The sequence below is a fragment of the Natator depressus genome, chromosome 4 (genome assembly GCF_965152275.1).
Source record: "Natator depressus isolate rNatDep1 chromosome 4, rNatDep2.hap1, whole genome shotgun sequence".
Classification (NCBI taxonomy): domain Eukaryota; kingdom Metazoa; phylum Chordata; order Testudines; family Cheloniidae; genus Natator; species Natator depressus.
Window position 1 is genome coordinate 42,914,584 of NC_134237.1, and position 21,289 is coordinate 42,935,872.

A 21,289-nucleotide genomic window follows, 5' to 3' on the forward strand; every position below is an offset into this window, starting at 1 on the left:
GCTTTCCAACACAGGCCTTCTGTTCCCTGTAAATTAGAGTACATGAGTTGTAGATCTTTGTAATAGCTTACTTCAAGACCGAGAGGGTAGACTTACTTTTATTTGATTGATTATGTTTTGTCAGCTGCATGTCACTTCATCACACTGTGGAGGCAATTTAGCTCATTCCACGGAATAGCATTATAAAGACAGATTACCTCAGAGCAACATCATTAAGGTTTAAACAGTCTGTTATAATTATGTCTATTAATGATGATCAGGTTTTGTTTTGAAAAGAATCACTTTCTAAAAGGAATATACTTCGTGGCTTCCCGTAGTTTGCCTGCCCTGCCCATGAACCCTTCATTTCCTATTTTCCAGGCCTTATTAGGATAAAGGAATGTAGATTTGTTAAATTGTTTCAAATTCAAAATTAAATTAACAAAAGAATCAGTTTAAAAGATGGGCATATTGAGGCATGCAATGTAAACATCCCAAAGTTTAACCCAGCAGCTTTCAGTTGGTACACATAGTTATAATTTCATTAACAAATGGTTTGGTTCTTAGTGATTTGAAATATGATCTGTTGTTTCATTTGTCTGCAACCTTTCATGCTGACTGTAGGAGCCTGATCTTGTCAATATTAATTAACACTGTCCCTAATTAATCAGTCTCTCTGGGAGTTTTTGTCAGTGGCATAAAGATCATTTTTTCTTCTTCCCATGCCCAAATCAGGAAGGAATCCACCATCCTGACAAACTGCATCCTCCACTGAATAGAGGTATTACAGAGGATGGAAGTTGGAGAGTGAGCTGTCCCCTGAGCTGCAATGTCCACACTCTTTTCAGTGTGCTAGTTTGAGCTCTGCTATTGTGAATCTACCTGTTAAGGTTCACATTCGTTGATGGCAAGCAGAGATAGGTGCCTCCCTGCAGCCCAGACTTAGACGCCTACCTCTGTGGGGAGGGGGATAGCACCCCCCCACACACCTCCATCAGTGTCTCACATTGGCTAGCTTAGGCAGCTCCCCGCCTAGCATGCTGCAGGGCGGGGGTTGTGGCTCTCATTCTAAGACACCTGAGTCCCTTCGTAGAACACACCATAAGTGCCTAACTATCTTTGTGGATCCAGGCCTAAGTGCTCATCCTGACAAACCTCCTATGATTCATCAGCAGGCAGACCTCAGGAAGTCAGTGATATGCAGGGACTCAGCTGCTGAGCTTAATTGTCTGAGGGACTGCGTGCTAGGTGTGAGAGGTCATGAATAAGAGGGGAGGCATAAAAGTTAGTAGCAAGGACTGGGGAGCAGAACTCTTGAGTGGGGCTGGACAGCATAGTTCTGTGCTAAACCTGTGGATCCCACTGCCTACACTAGTTTTTCAGCCTCAATATCCAGCCTAGTTCCCTTAATCCTACTACAAATCACTGTCCATTTCCCCTTTATTTTTATGATTATTTAATTTAATTTAAAAATTGTTATAAAAATGAACATTATAAAAATGAGCTCAAAGATCTCTATCTGTTGGTTGCTTGGGATGACATGGAGTCTGGGCTCTGGAAAGGAAGAAGTTGAGGCTGAGAAGGGGAACGTAGATGGGGTGTTTAAAGACAACTATTCAGTGCCTATTTAACTGTATTTTGGAAGAAGATGCATTCCAGCAATTGTAACTGAAAGCTAACAAAGGTTTTGGTTTGTGTGGGAATATCTATTAGCCTGACATACTGTATCAGCCACTGGATGCAGCTATATGCCCCACGAATATTAAGACTTGGCATACCTGAGTCACCCTGGATTAAAAATCATTGACTGATTCTTCCCTTTCCTCACATTTGATAAACTTGAAGCACTCAAACATATGGAAACAAAATTACTTTCTATATCTCATCAAAATAAAGATGAGTCTTTGGCTAACAGATGCACAGTAATCCAGATCTGTGAAAATGAAATTTTAAAGATGAATTTCCCATAGTACTGAAAAGTTAATAATCATTTGACGATATGTTTAACTCCAGGCCATAGTTTACCTAAGCAAATCAATGTGCTCACTCATCAAAACATTACGATTTGACACACATGTTATTAATCTTAGAGCAGTGAAACTTTGTGAAAAATGCCCTGAGGAGTGTGTTTAGAAAACCCCAAACTTGCGAGTTTAATTAAAGTCATAGGAAGCATCTCTAAGTAAAACAATGGAAGTAAGCACTTAAGGCCAGATTAAGAATCCATTACTCACATTGGTGAGCAGTGTTTCACCCAAGTAATCCCATTGGAATGAATGGGATTACTCAGGTAATTAACTGCTCAGCAATATGAGGAAGGAGTTCACAGTCTGTCCTTTACTGATGTCTGTGTTCATTCTCTGATCATGGAAAATAGTTCTATTTTAGTCTTTGCAGATAAAACAAGTGGATCTCTGAATACAAATGCATTTTACACCAAACAGAACAGGAAAATAACAGTAAATTTGCAAACTTTTCCCACCAAACCCAGATTTATATGCGAGAATTTACATGTAGTGGACACCTCACTGCAGATGTAATTCATATACAGTTAAACTATTAAAACTCAAACTAGCATAATTTACATTAATCAGATGTTAAAAGATGTAATCGGCTCCCACAGCTATAGGCCTACCCCAATTAAGCAGATGGGAGAGGTAAACATGCTATGTTTTCTAAGGCCTGGGCTACACTGGGAAGGGTTCGAACTAAGATACGCAACTTCAGCTATACTGTACGCGTAGCTGAAGTCAAAGTATCGTAGTGCAACTTACCTGACCGTCCTCATGGCAGCGAGTCGACCGCGGCGGCTCCCCCATCGACTCCCCTTACTCCTCCTGCTGAGGTAGAGTACAGGCGTCAATTTGGGGATTCCCGATAGATCGATCACTACCCTCCGATCTCGCAGGTAGTGAAGATGTACCCTTAGAATAGTTTTGTTACTAAAGCTGGAAAGCTAGTGTTTGTGTGCTAAGATTTGTGCCATAGAAATAGGTAACCTTCAAACACCTTCCAAGAGCCATCTTTTTTATTTTTTAAAACCTATCTGCTAGAGAAATGTCCTCTCCCAGCTACCAAATTTTCCCACAGAATTGCTTAATTGTCTGACTGTCAGGATGGAAAGATATTCAGTTCTGGAGAAGGGATACCTTTAAGGTTTAATATCTCATGAACCATCACAAGTAGAAACATGCCAGAGAGCAGAGAATCTGTACTTTCTGCTGAGAAAAAAACATTTTATTCTTGGCTTGGTGTATTTTGTTTCAGAACATTAAAACTGTGATACCATGGCTTATGGAAAAGCTATTTTAAAATATTTTGGAGGTTTCTAAAACATATTATTTTTTCTCTTTCACTGAGGCTATCTAGTTGGATTCATAGGGCTATGGCAGTTTGGCTTTACAGATAGAGAGCTACAGACATGGTACCAATAAAGGGCTCGGTTCCACTCCTATTGAACTAAATAGCTAAATCTGTTGATTTTATAGATCTATATGTAGGCATGTCTCTTATTTCTGGTTTTGTTTTGTTTTTTACTTCCTAGCTCTTATTCTGTTTTTAATCTATGATGACAGTTTATCTCTCTCTGCCTGGTTACCAGACTTTCTTAAAGGCCTTCTTATCAAAAGAATTTTTGAAATTGCTCATGTGGAGAATCCATAAAGTTAAATTGAAATAGCCCTCCTGTGTTCTACTTTTGTTCCCCTGATTCTGATTTATAGGGTTCTTGCCTTCGAGAAGAGTGAGTGTAGCACTGATTTGAAGAGGATAAGTGATCTGTATTGGTTCAAAGACAACTTTGAATCAGCACATGAAGAGACATGAAGAGACATATTCCTCTCAAGACTTTAGTGAGCAGCAGATATAACTTGGATTTTCTCTTTATTCTTAATAAATGTTAGTTTAAAGAGCCCCCTGATCTACCGTAATCGGAGGGAACTTTTTCTCCTGTGTCAAAACAGCTGGTAGGAGTGTAAACTAACTTTTACTGGTATCATCAATTGTTCAAACCATTGTTAATTGTGAAGAAAACATTGTTAAAAACTGTAAACATCCAAGCTCTTTAGCTGACTTAGTGGATAATGAGGAAGAAGAAAAAGATCAACATTGAGTTTGCTTTAGTTAGATTAAGATCATAAAGACTAGCATTATTAGCTTTGAATTTTGACAACTACTGAGAAATGTCAGTGGATCAAGTTTATTATTTGTACCCCACATATTATCTCCTACTTGAACACAATCAAAGATCAATATTTTGAGGATACTATTTTTTTAAGGTTTAAATAAAACAGCTATATCTAAGATCAGAAAGATTAGACTCCTTCTTGCATGTAAGAAGAAGAAAAAGAAAAAAATGTAAAATAACCCACCCCCCTAAAAAAAATATATGATCAGATACAGGCATTGGACCTGCTTCCCGTACCTTTGGTAAAGTTAAGAGTTTAATATTAACCAAAAAGGCTTTTCCCAACACTTTCTTACCATATTGCTGGTGCCGACTGATTTAGACAGCCTGTGCAGGTTAAGTGCCTGAACACTTTTTTTTGTTTAATTTTAAACGTATAACCCCTCACCAAAAAGTACTGAAAACAAGCAGACACGTTGCAAAATTTCTAGAGTGCTAAACAAGTTAGCACAGTAGAACCCTGGTTTTCTAAATGGATTTAAGAGTATCCAAAGTACTCAGAAATGTAGGATCTTGACCAAGGAGAGAGTACTGCATACTGCCCATTACCATCATGGGACATGAGTGACCTGGCACCGGTCCGTGCCACTGCCACCCCGGAGCCGCTCTAGGTAAGCGGCACCAGGCTGGAGCCTGAACTCCTCCTGCACCCCGCACCCCAACTCCCTTCCCTGAGCCCCCTGCCACACCCCGCCCCCCTCCTACACCCCAACTCCCTGCCCTGAGCCCATTCTTGCACCCCGCACCCCTCCTGCACTCCAGCCCCCTGCCGCATCCCACACCCCTCCTGTACCCTAACCCCCTGCCCGAGCCCCCTCCTGCACCCCGCACCCCTCCAGCACCTCTACCCCCTGACTGAGCCCCCTCCTGCACTCCCTAACGCCCTTTCCGTGAGCCCCCTCATACACTCCACACCCTTCCATGCCCCACCCCCTTGCCCTGAGCCCCTTCTTGCACAGCACACCCCCTCCCACACCCCGCACTCTGCCCCCACACCCCAACCCCCTGCTCCGGCCCTGCAAGCAATTTCCCTACCCAGATGTGGCCCTCGGGCCAAAAAGTTTGTCCACCCCTGCAATAAAGGCTGGTATCACTAAGAGGCAGGTATCAACATATGTAAACCACATAAGGGATGATAATAGGGTGCAGCTAAGCCATGAAGGGAATTAAAAATGAAGACCAGTAGTTTGTGCTTGATGCAGTGGAAAAGGAAGAACCAGTGGAGGGATGCAAAGATGGAGGTGATGGGTTGGGAAAATGGGGTTTATTCAAGCACCACTACAGTATCTGATCACCTCAGAAAAGAGAAATCTAGTTTATTATTTCAATTGGGGACATCATTATTGTTTACATGTGAACAGCATTTTAGTTTGGTACTCCTGTATATACTTGTGGTAGCTCTTATAATTTCTCTTGCTATTATTCTTTCATTTATGTACAGAGTACATAATGCAAAAATACTTGTCATTTAGGCTTGTTGAAATGAATTATAAGGCATCAGTTTATTCTCTAGTGAATAATATTCAGCACATGTGACAGTGTCTGTTCAGAAGAAAACTGGCTCTAAAGTAACATGCTTTAGCTCCAGAGGACCGTGGTCCCTCCAATTCTGGAAGAAGCTCATAATGGATGGGAAAAGATACAAAAAATCTTATAATAGCTGCCTGTGTTAAACCTGCTATATTCAAACTCATTCAAGTTATACTTTCTTTATCCTTGATTCCCATCACCCTGATGAGTTCAGTGCACTCAAAAAAATAGGGATAACAATACTTCCCAGCTATATATTTGATGCGCTCAGTGCACTTTACAAACATCAATTTATTAAGCCTCACAACATGCTCTGTGAGATAATAACTTGAGACACTAAGGAGTTAAGTAAATTTCTCAACCTCACACAGTAAATCTGTAGCAGATCCAGGAATAGAATCTCAGTCTCTTGACTCCCAATCCTGTGACTGACCCATGGGATCATTCTTCCTTTCTCAGGCACAGTTGGAAAATATATTCAGGGTTCATAAGCTCGTTGGCCTAATGTAAGACCCGTGTTGAAACTGACATGAAAACTCTAACGTGGACGTTCGTTTGGTTATCTGATTGCAGGGAAAACATGTGAATCTGCTGTCAATTACTGTGAATGCAACCCCTGTTTCAATGGAGGATCCTGTCAAAATGGAGTGGAAGGATATTATTGTCACTGTCCATTTGGTAAGTTGTTGTTGGGGTTTTTTTGGTTAACATTTCATAGATATACTGACTTCTTCAGGTTCACTTAAATAAAACCTATATTTATTTATGTTAATTTCAATTTATCAAAATAAATCACATGCCTATCCCAAATCATTAAGGTCCCATGACATACGGTTAAAATACAGTCCAGTTAAGAGAAAAAAGCATCTATTTAAGAAATCCTTAGTGATTTATAATATCACTTTCTGTTTCGTCTACATGAGAACAAAAGGGAAGGGAGGAGATTTTTCCTGGTGTACACTTAGGGCCAGATTTTATTGGCCCTTGAGATTGTGTGTATGTGTGTGTGTACACGTGCACGTGTGCAAGATGCCTCCCGCTTTGTATGCCCAGCTCACAATCACAGCTGCCTTCCTACACCCTTCCCCCTCTTCACACCAACCCACAAAGGGCCAGGCTGCTCGGGTTGCACCTGATCACTCATCACTTCCTGTACAATCCCTCACTGAACTCCCCTGGATTGTTTGGGTTCCATGCTGCCCCCACTTTTGGATTCCTTAAAGCTACAGTTTTCCCTTATTTTCCTTTGGAGTATTTTACTGGTGTTCCAGAAGAGAGGGGCAGACATTTCTCAGATGAAAAGCCCAGAAATATTCTGAGTCCTAGGTTGTGCAGCCCTTATTTGCATTGGTGAACACTTCCTTACACAAGGAGTCCTTTTGAGTGCAGGTCACACCACTGAGTTCTGAATAAATATACAGTTACAGTAGGTGTAAAGATTGCAAATTATATATTGTAAGTTCCACAATCAAGTTCTGTTGGTCCACACACTAATAATTTGCAAAGAAGGCATCATATTTTGTTTTCTAGCTATAGAAGGGGAGTTTCTGTTTTATTTCAGTGGTCTTACAATATAATCACATTTGTATTCACAACTCCTCAAAAATATGCAGGCAAGGAATCAGTAAACGTAATTAACTCTTCTGTTCATGAGCAACATAATCTCAGATATTGAGTATGGCACTTGACCTTGCTAAAAAGCATTAATAAAGACATGGAAAGATCAAAACACATTACCGAATCATTCCACACTAATCCCGGTCCATTCTGTTTATTGTATTCTATTAAAACTTTGCAGTGTTTCTAGATCTAAATTCTAAGAATAAAACAAGGAATTCATACAGTCCTATCAACGTATTTTAATAATTACTTGAAGTTAATTATCACTAATTTTTACCAGGAAATTGAGCAGCCAGAAATGATACAAAACATAAAGGGAAACTTCAGAGATCTTGGTACTACGGTGACGAGATGTTCCGATTTCATGGCGACAGTCCCAATATTTCAGGCTTTTTCTTATATAGGCTCCTATTACCCCCCCCCACACACACACCCTCTATCCTGATTTTTCACACTTGCTGTCTGGTCACCCTACTTGGTACAGTCACACAAAGCTTGGGTCTGAATGCAGATCCATTGTGGATTGTCTTTGTTCATGTAGAAAAGAATGATGTTAAATAAAACAAATAAACAGAAAAAGAAAAAAGCTGAAAAAATAAACAAATATTTTAAAAGGCAGCCAAAAGAGTAACCCTATCTTAGAAAAATGTTTCTCAGAACACATTGTTAACTGGTTTGTTGTGCAAACTTTCATCTGTCTTGCACTTGTAATGAATTGCTTATCCTATATTATATCATTTTTCTCAGAGAATTACTCAGTTTCTATATTTATAATCAGATTTCATTATAAATGCATCTAACTTTTAGAGATTAAGATAGAAAACAAGAAAAGTAATTACACAGTTCAATGACATTTGGAAAGAAATGTATGGAGTGCACATATATATTCAGTTAAATAAAATACTGAGAAAGTGGAAGGCTCAGATGTTTGTAGCCAGATTATAGCAAAGAAAAAATATGTACATCCTCCTAGACAAGGCTTAGTATATTTTAAGTTTATTGTGGACTTGAACGCTAAGGACTAATAGATAATGCATAGCCAAATTCAAGAAGGAATGGAACAATCACAATTTAATAAGATGCATTCCACCTTGGCTTGAATTTCTCTTCACGTTATTTGACACAAGTCCACAAATATTTGTGGGGAAAATTCTTTGGCTCAGCATTGCAGTAACAATACAATTCATTTCAAAAACTAAATGGAAAAAGAACCAGCACAAATAAATACAAACACAGAGTTGGTGGGAGGGAGAGAGAAGAAGAATGAAGCTGCATCAGCTAGTTAGCTATAAATCAATCTCAGGTTGTACAAGTGGAATGGGAAACAGAATGGAAAGTAGTACTTGTGGCACCTTAGAGACTAACCAATTTATTTGAGCATAAGCTTTCGTGAGCTACAGCTCAGTTCATCGGATGCATACTGTGGAAAGTGTAGAAGATCTTTTTATATACACACAAAGCATGGAAAAATACCTCCTCCCACCCCACTCTCCTGCTGGTAATAGCTTATCTAAAGTGACCACTCTCCTTACAATGTGTATGATAATCAAGGTGGGCCATTTCCAGCACAAATCCAGGGTTTAACAAGAACATCTGGGGGGGGGGGTAGGAAAAAACAAGGGGAAATAGGTTACCTTGCATAATGACTTAGCCACTCCCAGTCTCTATTCAAGCCTAAGTTAATTGTATCCAATTTGCAAATGAATTCCAATTCAACAGTTTCTCGCTGGAGTCTGGATTTGAAGTTTTTTGTTGTAATATAGCAACTTTCATGTCTGTAATCGCGTGACCAGAGAGATTGAAGTGTTCTCCGACTGGTTTATGAATGTTATAATTCTTGACATCTGATTTCCATCCCACCATCAACCTCAGCCTGGTCCAGTCCACACAAGAGATCCACTTCCTGGACACTACAGTGCTAATAAACGATGGTCACATAAACACCACCCTATACCGGAAACCTACTGACCGCTATTCCTACCTACATGCCTCCAGCTTTCACCCTGACCACACCACAGGATCCATCGTCTACAGCCAAGCTCTGCGATACAACCGCATTTGCTCCAACCCCTCAGACAGAGACAAACACCTACAAGATCTCTATCAAGCATTCTTACAACTACAATACCCACCTGCGGAAGTGAAGAAACAGATTGATAGAGCCAGAAGAGTTCCCAGAAGTCACCTACTACAGGACAGGCCTAACAAAGAAAATAACAGAACGCCACTAGCCGTCACCTTCAGCCCCCAACTAAAACCCCTCCAACGCATTATTAAGGATCTACAACTTATCCTGAAGGATGACCCAACACTCTCACAAATCTTGGGAGACAGGCCAGTCCTTGCCTACAGACAGCCCCCCAACCTGAAGCAAATACTCACCACCAACCACATACCACACAACAGAACCACTAACCCAGGAACCTATCCTTGCAACAAAGCCCGTTGCCAACTGTGCCCACATATCTATTCAGAGGACACCATCATAGGGCCTAGTAACATCAGCCACACTATCAGCGGCTCGTTCACCTGCACATCCACCAATGTGATATATGCCATCATGTGCCAGCAATGCCTCTCTGCCATGTACATTGGTCAAACTGGACAGTCTCTACATAAAAGAATAAATGGACGCAAATCAGATGTCAAGAATTATAACATTCATAAACCAGTCGGAGAACACTTCAATCTCTCTGGTCACGCGATTACAGACATGAAAGTTGCTATATTACAACAAAAAAACTTCAAATCCAGACTCCAGCGAGAAACTGTTGAATTGGAATTCATTTGCAAATTGGATACAATTAACTTAGGCTTGAATAGAGACTGGGAGTGGCTAAGTCATTATGCCAGGTAACCTATTTCCCCTTGTTTTTTCCTACCTCCCCCTCCCCCTAGACGTTCTTGTTAAACCCTGGATTTGTGCTGGAAATGGCCCACCTTGATTATCATACACATTGTAAGGAGAGTGGTCACTTTAGATAAGCTATTACCAGCAGGAGAGTGGGTTTGTGTGTGTGTATGTGGGCGGGGGGGGGGGGGGGGGGAAGGGTGAGAAAACCTGGATTTGTGCTGGAAATGGCCCAACTTGATTATCATACACATTGTAAGGAGAGTGATCACTTTAGATAAGCTATTACCAGCAGGAGAGTGGGGTGGGAGGAGGTATTTTTTCATGCTTTGTGTGTATATAAAAAGATCTTCTACACTTTCCACAGTATGCATCTGATGAAGTGAGCTGTAGCTCACGAAAGCTCATGCTCAAATAAATTGGTTAGTCTCTAAGGTGCCACAAGTACTCCTTTTCTTTTTGTGAATACAGACTAACACGGCTGTTACTCTGAAACCTGTCAGAATGGAAAGTGAACATCAATATCTATATGTTCAGTAACAAATACATCCCCATATTTGGATTAAAATACATTATGTCCATTGATACCTATATTTGACACAATTTCAACTCAAAAGTTTTTTTCAAACCCCCTCTATAAGTTAACAACAGTATGCTTTGCTTTTTATCCAGTTGTCTATACTTCATTTTTTGTTTTGGAATGTAGGTACTTTAACAAATAACACTTTGGGCAATAACTGTTTTTGTCCAAGATGTATATGTTTTTATTTATGGCTTTTTAAGGTGCTTTTAAGAAACTCATGTCATAAACAATCTAAAAGCACTGAACTCCGTGCTTTATGTCCTACACTTTGATTAAATGGGGTAAAAACAATTTGATAACAGACATATTTTTCTTTTTATAGGTGTCTTTGGAAATCATTGTGAATTGAATAGTTATGGATTTGAAGAGTTGTCCTATATGGAATTTCCCACTATGGATCCAAACAACAATTATATTTATATAAAGTTTGCAACCATCAAAAGTAATGCCTTAATGCTGTATAACTATGACAACCAGACTGGAGAACGGGCAGAATTCCTGGCTCTGGAAATAACAGAAGAAAGGCTGAGATTCTCCTACAACCTTGGCAGTGGCACGTATAAACTTACTACAACGAAGAAAGTGTCTGATGGCCAGTTTCACACTGTTATTGCCCGGAGGGCTGGAATGGTAAGAAATGCTCCACTGAGAATTAAGTAAACGTTCATTCAGTTTCAAGTCACTTTGGCTTCCATGTAAGCACAAACGAATATAAAACTTGTTAAAGTTGTATTCGCTAGCTTTACCTCCAGCTTTGGGAAAACACTGTAATTTGCATCTTGTCCAGAAGGCTTGAAGAATTATAATGGTTTTCTCAGAATAAAAAAAAAATCTGAATTTGAAAAAATGGGAACAAAAATACTCAATGAGCTAAAGAGCTATCCAGAAGACTAATTAACTACTGCAGACAGTGGGGAAGATTATTAGTGAAGACTAATTGTCTAGCGACATGGGAAGATTATTAGTGAAGTCTAATTATCTAGTGATACTACAGTGGACCCTAAGAGAATGAGTGTAGATGCTTCACAATTATATACTATAGCTACAGTAGAGATGAGCAGATTTCTTGGGATCTTTGGATTCTGTGAGTGTCTTAAACTTTTAGAGATGTTACAAAACTTGTCCTGCTTCCAGTCTTTTTTTTCTTCTTCTATCATTTAAACCCATGTATTTTTTCAAAGGTTTCATGATTTTTAAAACAAACATCTTTTAGTTGAAAAGAAGCTTATGCAATGAATCAGGGACAGAAGAACTGCCCAAAAATCTAGGCTAGTACAAATGGTTGTCTTATTCATGGTGCTCTGCCCTTTTCCATTTTTTACCAGGTTTTTTTTGCAGTGGATTTTTTTCTTTTTGTGTTTTCTCTGTGCTCCTTTCTTAACATTATCTCCTAAGCAATGTTCCCCACATGCCTGAAACTAAAGTCAGTCCATGAGTACAATACATGGTTGGGGTTCCAAGTTTTGTTTTGCATGTCAGGCTAGAAGCAGTAGGGGAATAAGGGAACAGCTGTTCTACACTTCATGGCCCCTTCTGAACCCTACAGTTTTCCTACCATTACGTTCTGAAGAAGTCAGTGGTGCTTGGATACAGCACTACTGTATCATTAAACTCTGTTCCCATGCTCAGGGAGCCTTACTGAAAAGATACAGCATAGACACTGTGTGGGTCCAATAGAAGTTCAACCATGCTGCTATTACAGGGGTGATGTGCCTCAAGGTTCGAATATCGGGGTGTCTAAGAACACAGGCATCCTAAGAGCAGCTGGGTGCTGTGGGTCTCTGATTCTGCACAGCAGAGAGGCTCTACCATTGGCTCCTTTCTCCGAGAGGAACTTGAGCCTGCAACTCTGCATTTCTTTTCAACTCAGAGTTGCTGACCCAGTTTTTTCACTTTCATGTATCTTTGTGCTGGAGGTGGATAGTTTGCCCCTAAATATGATTTTTCTTTTATGAGTGTTGGTAGAGATGTTATTTTCTATGTCTTTCTGAAGGATATTTACACCAGTGTGGATACATTTTTGTCTTGGAACATATTAATTTAGGTATTTAACACATTAGGGTCCCAATTTTCAAATGTGAATTCTTAACCAGATACACAGGTGTTGATTTAGATATCCAAGTATGGATTTTATTAACTAAATTAACTCAGACCATACATGCTTAAATAAAGATTTATATGCCTAACTATAGGTAAACAAGTTAAAAATGTGTAACAAACAAGCAAGAAAGAAAAAACAAACTGTAATCAGGTCTATAGAAGGAGCTCTACTATACACAAAAGGTATATTTTTCTAGAAAATTACCTTTTGTGTATGTATGCTTAAAATTTAAAAGCAAGCTTCAAGAAAGGCTTGCTTCTGATACATAGTTTCTGTATTTAAATCTTTCCTAACCACGTCAGCTGTTTACAAACACAAGATGTGAAAAGAATCACTTTTGTCTTAAGTATTTCTGCTGTAGGAAGAAATATCTCCCACATGTCAAAAAATGTATAAAATAACTTCCCTACAGGATTTCAAATCTGTCATTTCCTACAGTGCAATGGGATTTTATCGGAAACTGGTAAAATCATTAAGTTGTCAGTTTTGAGATATTACAGAGTGACAGGATAGAAACTCTCATAACTTGAAGAGGTAACTGTAGAGTAATGCTAAAGTAACAAGCAGGAGCATTTGACTAATGTTAGAAAATAAATCGTATGAACTCAGGTCCAAGCAAAATATGGTCTCAAATATCCAGCCCTTCTGATGGACTTGTAGCTCATCCTTCTTTTCAGAATGTGTACCTTTGTAAATTAGTGGAAATTACATTTATTGAGCTTAGTAAAAACAAAATCTGATCTTTCATTTTTGTTGTTAATGTACTCTTAAAATATGTATACATATGATACCATATAAACTAGCCAACTAATTTTATGTGCTCTATGAACTGTTTCATTTATACTCAGCATATAATGTACTTAGGCGCTGCTGGCTTATGTTTCTCAAGAGGAATAGGTTGTTCATTATGTATGGAAAGAAATGCAAGATAAGCTTTCCTTTTAAAAATAAAATAGAGGAAAGAAATACATAATTTGGACATACTGTAGTAAGTGATTTAAATTTGAGAACCATGAATTCAGTATGATGTTTCAGTTCATGGTGTGTATTTGGAAATGAAGTGTGGAGATTTTGTAAGAATTTCAATCAGACATTAATGTTAGTGGTGAGTGAACTTAATTGTAAGCAAAAAAAGTCAATATATTACACAAGAATGACACACTAATAGCATTTAGTGTTTGTACAGCTCCTGTAGAGTTACCTAAACATAAATATAGACCAAACTGTTGTCAAGCAGTAACATTTGATTTAAATTTGCCATAAACTGCTTCCATGCGTTTTGCTGTAATATGAAAGCTGAATATACATCTAGAGGAACACATTTATGTTTTGAAAATTTGACTTAGGGAGTAATTAACCTTCAATTTTGTTGTGCAATACATTCCACCTGTTATTAATGGAGAAGTGGCACATTTTTGTATTCCTTCTGCTAAATTGGGAGTAAATGTCAGAAGACCCAATTCAATTCCCATTAAAATCAGTGGGAGTCATTTGGCAGATTTTATGGACAGTAGATTAGAGTGTTACTGAAGAGGTCATAAATATAATGTCATACCTTATTTAAAATTGGAGTTCCCAAAACTGATTGATCTGGGTGACTTGGTTGTCTGTGCAGAAGATGGCTCTCCATATCTAGCATCTCCAGATATCATTGCCTCCACAGTGACCATTGGATTATTCCACAAAGTTGCTGACTCCACCTGTTTTATTGATTCACCTGGGGAGGCTAATGGAACCAGACCTTTTTGTGATGGCTTGAAGGAAGAATGTTCAGAGTACAGCTGACAGACCACTCCATGGATCGCTACTTTGGTAGCACATTGTAATGATCTTTTGTCACTGATTGATAAGGTGGCTCCCAAATGCCTCTTACATACATCAACCTCTTCCCATGCATCAACCTCACTGGTCATTTTAGTATGCAAAGCGATTTACAACAAATGAAGTGTGAAGACAGCTAAAGTCCTGATACTGGAAGTCTGACTTTGTCTGAAAAAATTGCAGTAGAAGGAGTGTGAGAGGTCTTATGCTATGACTGTGCAGGAAGTAAAGAAGGAGATTTTTCTTTCCATTGTTGTAGTGTCTGTGAATTTCTGATCTGTACACTGTATGCTCTCCCAGCTATTTTTCTGGGGAAGTATGATGCCTATGGGAGAATCTTCGTTATGGGCGGATTGAGAGGGGTGTGTTTTGAACATTGGTCCAGTTTGTTAATTACAATTTTTTACTGATAATGTTTGTACTGTGCCCCAGGCTTTGAGAAGACACACTTTGAATCAAATTGAAAATATATATTAGATACCATGGTCTAGTCCATGAAGGAACTAACATTGAGCCTAGTGGGACTTTTATGTGAAGATCAATAGCAGAATACAGTATGGCCAAAAGTTACTTCAATGTCTTGGGGGAAAAATATCCCTTATCTAACTAATACAGTCACTTTCTGTATGGCCAAGTCACTGAACTGCTCTGTGTCTCAGTATCCCCATTTGTGAAAGGGGATAATAACACTAAATGCCTCACATTGGTGGTGGGGTGTTGAGTTCATTAGAGTCTATAAAATACTTTGAGACTCTTAGTTAGAAGGCACTGTGGTGTTATTTATATGGTAAACTTGGGTTTGACTTCAAAAGAGAAGGTTGCATCCTGAAACTTCAGTTATAATAAAAAAAAAGAGTAGTAAAAGGGTTAATTTTGAGGCAGGCCTCGTTTCCACACATGCATGCAAAACAACTTGGCCTGCAAACACCTGTGTCTGCTTTCATAGTTGTGCATACCCTTTCAGTAGTTTAAATCCTGTGCAGATACAAGTGTTACCTAGGTTTTCAAGGTGCAGAGGCAAGGGCTGTAGCCATATTGGTATTGGAATACTTGAAGGGCACATGTAAGCCTTCGTACCTGCGAGGTGTACGCATAGGTTTACATGTGTACAATTTTGTGAATGCACAAGGGAAGAAAATCGGGTATAATGTGACTAACTAAACCTTTGGATATTTTTGTATTTAATAATCAAACAAGTTGTAAAGTGGTGAAAATGAGATTGGACAGTCAGTCCTTCTAATATTAAACACATTTTTGTGTTCCTTTGCAGGCAGCATCCTTGACGGTGGACTCCTGTTCTGAGGATCAGGAACCAGGCTATTGTACTGTTAGTAATATGGCTGTTTCCACTGACTGGTAAAGAATAGTTCATTTTGCTCTTTGTGGAAGAGGTAAAATTTAAAAATCGTTACAAATAGGAGAAATTTAGAATAACGGCTATGTCAGACCAGGTAATAGAAGGGGGGCTTGTGCCTTTAGGCATAGACCAGTACAAGGAATGTTGGCATAAGCTGTACCACAGCAGGACTGGCCTAAGGAGGCATTCTTTCCTGAGGCAGAACTCCCTCCCTGCTTCCTTCTTGTTCTGGGGTGTAGTAATTTTCAGCTGGCATATGGCAGCAGCAAATTAAAACACTGCATCCCCTGCTCTTGCTGTGGTCCAGCTCAGTTGTACTGGCTGATGCCCTGTTGAAGGGGTAGGGTAGAGCCAAGACTGCCCAGTCCCCAACTCTGGGGAAAAGTAGCAGACATACAGCTTTGGGCAGCCTGAAAAGTGGTGTAACGGGGGTCCTTATTTCCCTTCATTCGCTGTAGTGAAAATTCACAGTCTAGCCCAAATTAATTATCAAACCAGAATATCAGACAGTCAGAATCACTGATGCTTTAAAAGGTAAAAGAAAACTTTAGCCAGTCATAATCTGCTTACTGATAAAGGCATTAAAGACTTTAAAAAACTGTACTCATGAATCAGATATTTTCTGACTGGCTGATAAACAGAATCTGGTCATAATCTAAGCAAAGTAAAATGTATCTTTTAGGAACAGTGAAGTCAGCATTTCTGATTCTGCACCAATATCCATCCGGTTTTTATGTTTTTAGCCTGTGGCATTTGAAATGCTCCTATTGGGCAGGATGGGGTTCACAGTATTGCAGAAGTGGGGTGATTAAAATAGAGTTTTGTCTCAGGATAAATATCTCTCATTATAGAATTAAAATGGCCTTGCTTTAAAATTTAGGTTCCCATTTAGCAATCGTTCTATGTGTGGAACTTCCATTGCAGTCAGGCCAAGATGTGCATATGGAGCAGTCACAGAATCAGGCTTATAGGGTGAAATCCTGGCACCACTGAAGTCAGAGGCAAAACTCCTATAGTTCACCCCACAATTTTTTAAAAATGTTTTATGTTTAGCTCAGCAACCTCTCACTCCACCTGTTTCTAGCCTAATTATCCTTAGAATATTTGAAATTCTACAGTGGCTAGTGCAAAAAATTTTCCTTAGCAAAGCCGCCTATGCCCTTGTTTTTACCAAAAATAAAATGATATTTACCTGAATACATATAGGAATACAGACCCAAATTCATATTCCAGTGGTTACATGAGCTCCTAAATTTCACTCTGCTGTTGTTTAACTTTACTTTTCACTTCTTATGAACACATGAGAAATCGCACCAATCTCAGACTTATCTCCCAGCTGATTGCTACGTGCTCAGGCTAAGTAACAATTCTCAGGTTTTTTTGCATATATTTGGAATAATTTCCAAATATCTTTATTGTTTTTATTTTCTGTTTTCACTTTTAGTGTGGGGGGAGGGAAGAAGTGGATTGTACCTACCTCACCTTTTAGGAATGTTGTGAGGACTAATTAGTTAATATTTAAATACATTTTGAAGATGAAAAGTGCTGTATTAATTCTAAATATTGTTAATATTGTTGCTAGTTTCTCACCATTAATCTGGCTCACTTTTCATTTAGCCCTATGGCTTCCTCACTAACAAAGCAGTTTATTGCCTTGTAATAGGTGCTCCAACCTGTAATGAAATATCATCCCCAATTATAAATATCATTAGGGCAAATCTTTATTCAGTACTGACTCAAGCAAAAATCTCCATCAAGTTAAAGGAGATTTGCTTGAGTAAAAGCTGAGTGAGAACTTCAGGTTTAGGCCCACTGTAATTATTATTTCAGAAGTTGTTTTAAATAGAGCTGATTGGTCACTGTATGCAATAATTCTGTGATTGTAAAAAATGAAGTATAGAAATTGTAGAAATTGAACTGTAGAAATGAAGGATCTCAGAAGATATGAGAGTTATTCTATTATCACCAATTTATGTGCTGATATTAATGCACCGATTCTTCTACTTCTCTTCTAGGACTCTCGACGTACAACCAAATCGAGTAACTGTTGGTGGCATTAGATCTCTAGAGCCAATACTTCAAAGGAGAGGACAGGTGGAAAGTCATGATTTTGTGGGTTGTATAATGGAGTTTGCCGTCAATGGACGTCCTCTGGAACCCAGCCAGGCTTTGGCAGCTCAAGGAATCTTAGATCGGTATGTCAGCTATACATAGTATCTGATAATATATATAATAAAGGAAAGTGATATGAGAGTTAAATGTTAATTAATTCAAATGCCTGTGAATATGAGTATACAATATACTATCAAATGTAAAGGACCAAGGAAGAATCTAAATTTGCAAATAATATTATGCAGCAATCAGAGTTTGCAGAAACCTAATTCCAATTTTCCGCAAAGCAGCAACAGTACATTTCTGCTACTATTTATTATTTTTGTTGTCCAGCAGTCTGAAATAAAGTAGCTCTTTTAAAAAAATTCCATGTAAATTCCACCTGGATTTGACTATACTGGTATGGTTCACTAACCTTGACTTTTTGTTTTTTCCCAAATGTCTGTTCTCTCACTTTCCCAGTCAAATATCACTGAATTTCCCCCATACAATCTCCTTTTGTGAATGCTGTTTTAGAAATGATTGATTAGCTGATCAATTGTTTTTTCCATCTCACTGTTTGACATTATAGTTATAGCAACAGTATGGCTTGCAAGCCCACAGTTGCTAGTTCATCTTTCCCCTTTTCACCTCCCAAGCTTGTGTTGTTTCTTATGGCACGAGATTTTCTGAGCTTCTGTAGCTGAAAATGTCAATTTCAATAACATACTCCTAGAAAACAGCATCTTGGGACATGCCAACGAAGTAAAACATTGGCTTTGAATTTTGTATCTTTCACCATCCAAGACTTCTGCCTGCCAATCAGGACTTTTCCTTTAGTACCTCGGGCAGTTTAACAATGAAAGATGTCTCCAGGCTTCCTTCGAGATTTACTTGACAGATTCAAAGTTAAAACCACCCTACCCTCCTCCTTTAAAAAGGTTATTATCTAAGAAAATATTGATGGATCTTCAAACTCTTTACATGATGACAAACCTCTACAACAGGGGTTGGCAACCTTTGACACGCGGCGCATCAGGGAAATCCGCTGGCGGCATGGGACGGTTTGTTTACCTGCAGAGTCTGCAGGATCGGCCAATCGCAGCTCCCATTGGCCACGGTTCACCGTTCCAGGCCAATGGGGGCTGTGGGAAGCGTCGGCCAGCACATCCCTCAGCCCACACCACTTCCTGCAGCCCCCATTGGCCTGGAACGGCAAACCGTGGCCAGTCGGAGCTGCGATCAGCCAAACCTGCAGGCGCTGCAGGTAAACAAACTGTCCCAGCCAACCAGCGGATTTCCCTGATGGGCCGCGTGCCAAAGATTGCCGATCCTTGCTCTACAATGTATGCATCTGCTTAAAATTTTAGCCATGTAACCTTCTTCACAGACCATAAACTTCAACAGTAATCTTGCACCAGTTCTGAAAACCTCTCAACTAATTTTAACAATCTCTGTCTTAGGCAAAGATTCAGACTACATTACTCATTTATATCTAAAAATACTACTTTCAATTCAAGTTTATTACATGGTAGTTCCCTTCCCCATTCCTGTTTCAGATTATATGTACAGTAGGAATATTACAGATCTTTTTTGTATTACATTGTTACACCAAGAATATGTGTAGACAAAGAATGTGACTGAAAGGAGGTTGAGTGAAAGACCAGAGTACAACTTGAAGTCATAAAATGAAAGATGATCATTTTCATTATTTTTATTGTGTAACCCAAATGTAAGACTGCCATAAAGATATTGTACATGTTTGAGTGCAGTAGTCTTTGAGAAGACTGTTGTTTTTTAAGACATACACGAACACTGATATGTATGCATATGAATATTATTTGAAAATTATACAAGTTAATATCTAATGTGTAGGCATATAAGAGAGAGTTTTTGTTTTTCCTCCTAGTTCCCTCTCAAGTCCTCTCTCTTTTCCTAATACTGTAACAACTTGGCACTGAAAACTGGAAACTGTTTCGATATATCAGATTTCTTCAGTCCAGAGAACTTGCCACTATTACTTTTTACTACTTTACAAGAGACTTGAAACAATTCATCCTTGTGGGTTGGGGAGGAAGGGGGTGGTATCACTTAAACATATGTGACTCCATCCTAAAGGCTTATTTTGTTTGTTTAAAGTACATACTCCAGTGACTACTCTTTTGATTTGTTTTAGATGCCCTAGATTAGAAGGAGCTTGTGCAATTAGCCCTTGCCAACACGGTGGCACCTGTGTTGATTACTGGTCATGGCAGCAATGTCATTGCAAAGATGGATTGACTGGGAAACACTGTGAAAAATGTATGTAGAAGGCTTAATTATCCTTCTGTTTAATCTACAGTTAATCACACAGTTTAATCAAGTGCAATTGGGTTTTATGTTTAGATGCAATTAACTGTTGTTAAATGATGAAAACATGTCATGCTTGCATTCACTGTTACAATAATTGTGAACAAAAGTGACACATTGACTTTTTGCCCTGTCATCACTTTGAATATGGTAGGGAAAAGAAGTTCAAATAAGAAAACACATATATAAATACAAACAAGACCATATTTTTCAAAAAGACCATAATTATGTCTACAATTATTAATTTGCAAACAAATGGCTCTACATAATATAGCTAGGATTGCATAATATAGCAAGCTAATTAATTTGTATTCAGATTTAATATATTTTTGTGATTGCTCTGTGAAAACCATTTCATTCTGTTCATGTCAACCTGCTCTGTTTTCTTACATATTCCATTATTGTATTGATTATTTATATGCCGCTGTCGTGCTAGCTTACAAGAGTTTTGCTGCATCTCTGGTAGGATTTTGAGGCTTTTGTGGTGTAATTAATATTATATATTATTTTATACCAACCTAAAGTGTGCTAGGTATTTTACAAAACAAATGGAACATTGTTCCTGCCCTGAAGAGCATACAGTTTAGTTTTATCCCAAGGACACTGTCCGGAGCAAAGGGAAACAGGGGTATAACAAGAAAGAATTGTAGCTCACAGAGCCAAAATTCCTTCCTTGTTTTCCTTGCTCCCAGGATGTCTTACTTTATTCCTGCTCTATACTAGCAGTAAGATAACTCACTCTCTCTCTCTCTCTGTCTCACTCACACTCACACAACACTGCTGGCTCAGCTGCAGTGGCCAAAGAGTATACGGTTGAAGCC

The 21,289-nt window shown here is 38.8% G+C and overlaps 1 protein-coding gene across 1 annotated transcript in view; it reads left to right on the plus strand.

Moving 5' to 3' along the window:
* Positions 1 to 21,289, plus strand: part of FAT4 (FAT atypical cadherin 4) — a 227,100-nt gene that overhangs the window by 187,645 nt on the left and 18,166 nt on the right. Inside the window, exons 10-14 of the mRNA XM_074950834.1 lie at positions 6,269 to 6,373; positions 11,072 to 11,379; positions 15,942 to 16,027; positions 18,044 to 18,223; positions 20,296 to 20,420. Of these exons, the coding sequence (XP_074806935.1) occupies positions 6,269 to 6,373; positions 11,072 to 11,379; positions 15,942 to 16,027; positions 18,044 to 18,223; positions 20,296 to 20,420 (804 nt within the window). The remainder of the gene's footprint in view (positions 1 to 6,268; positions 6,374 to 11,071; positions 11,380 to 15,941; positions 16,028 to 18,043; positions 18,224 to 20,295; positions 20,421 to 21,289) is intronic.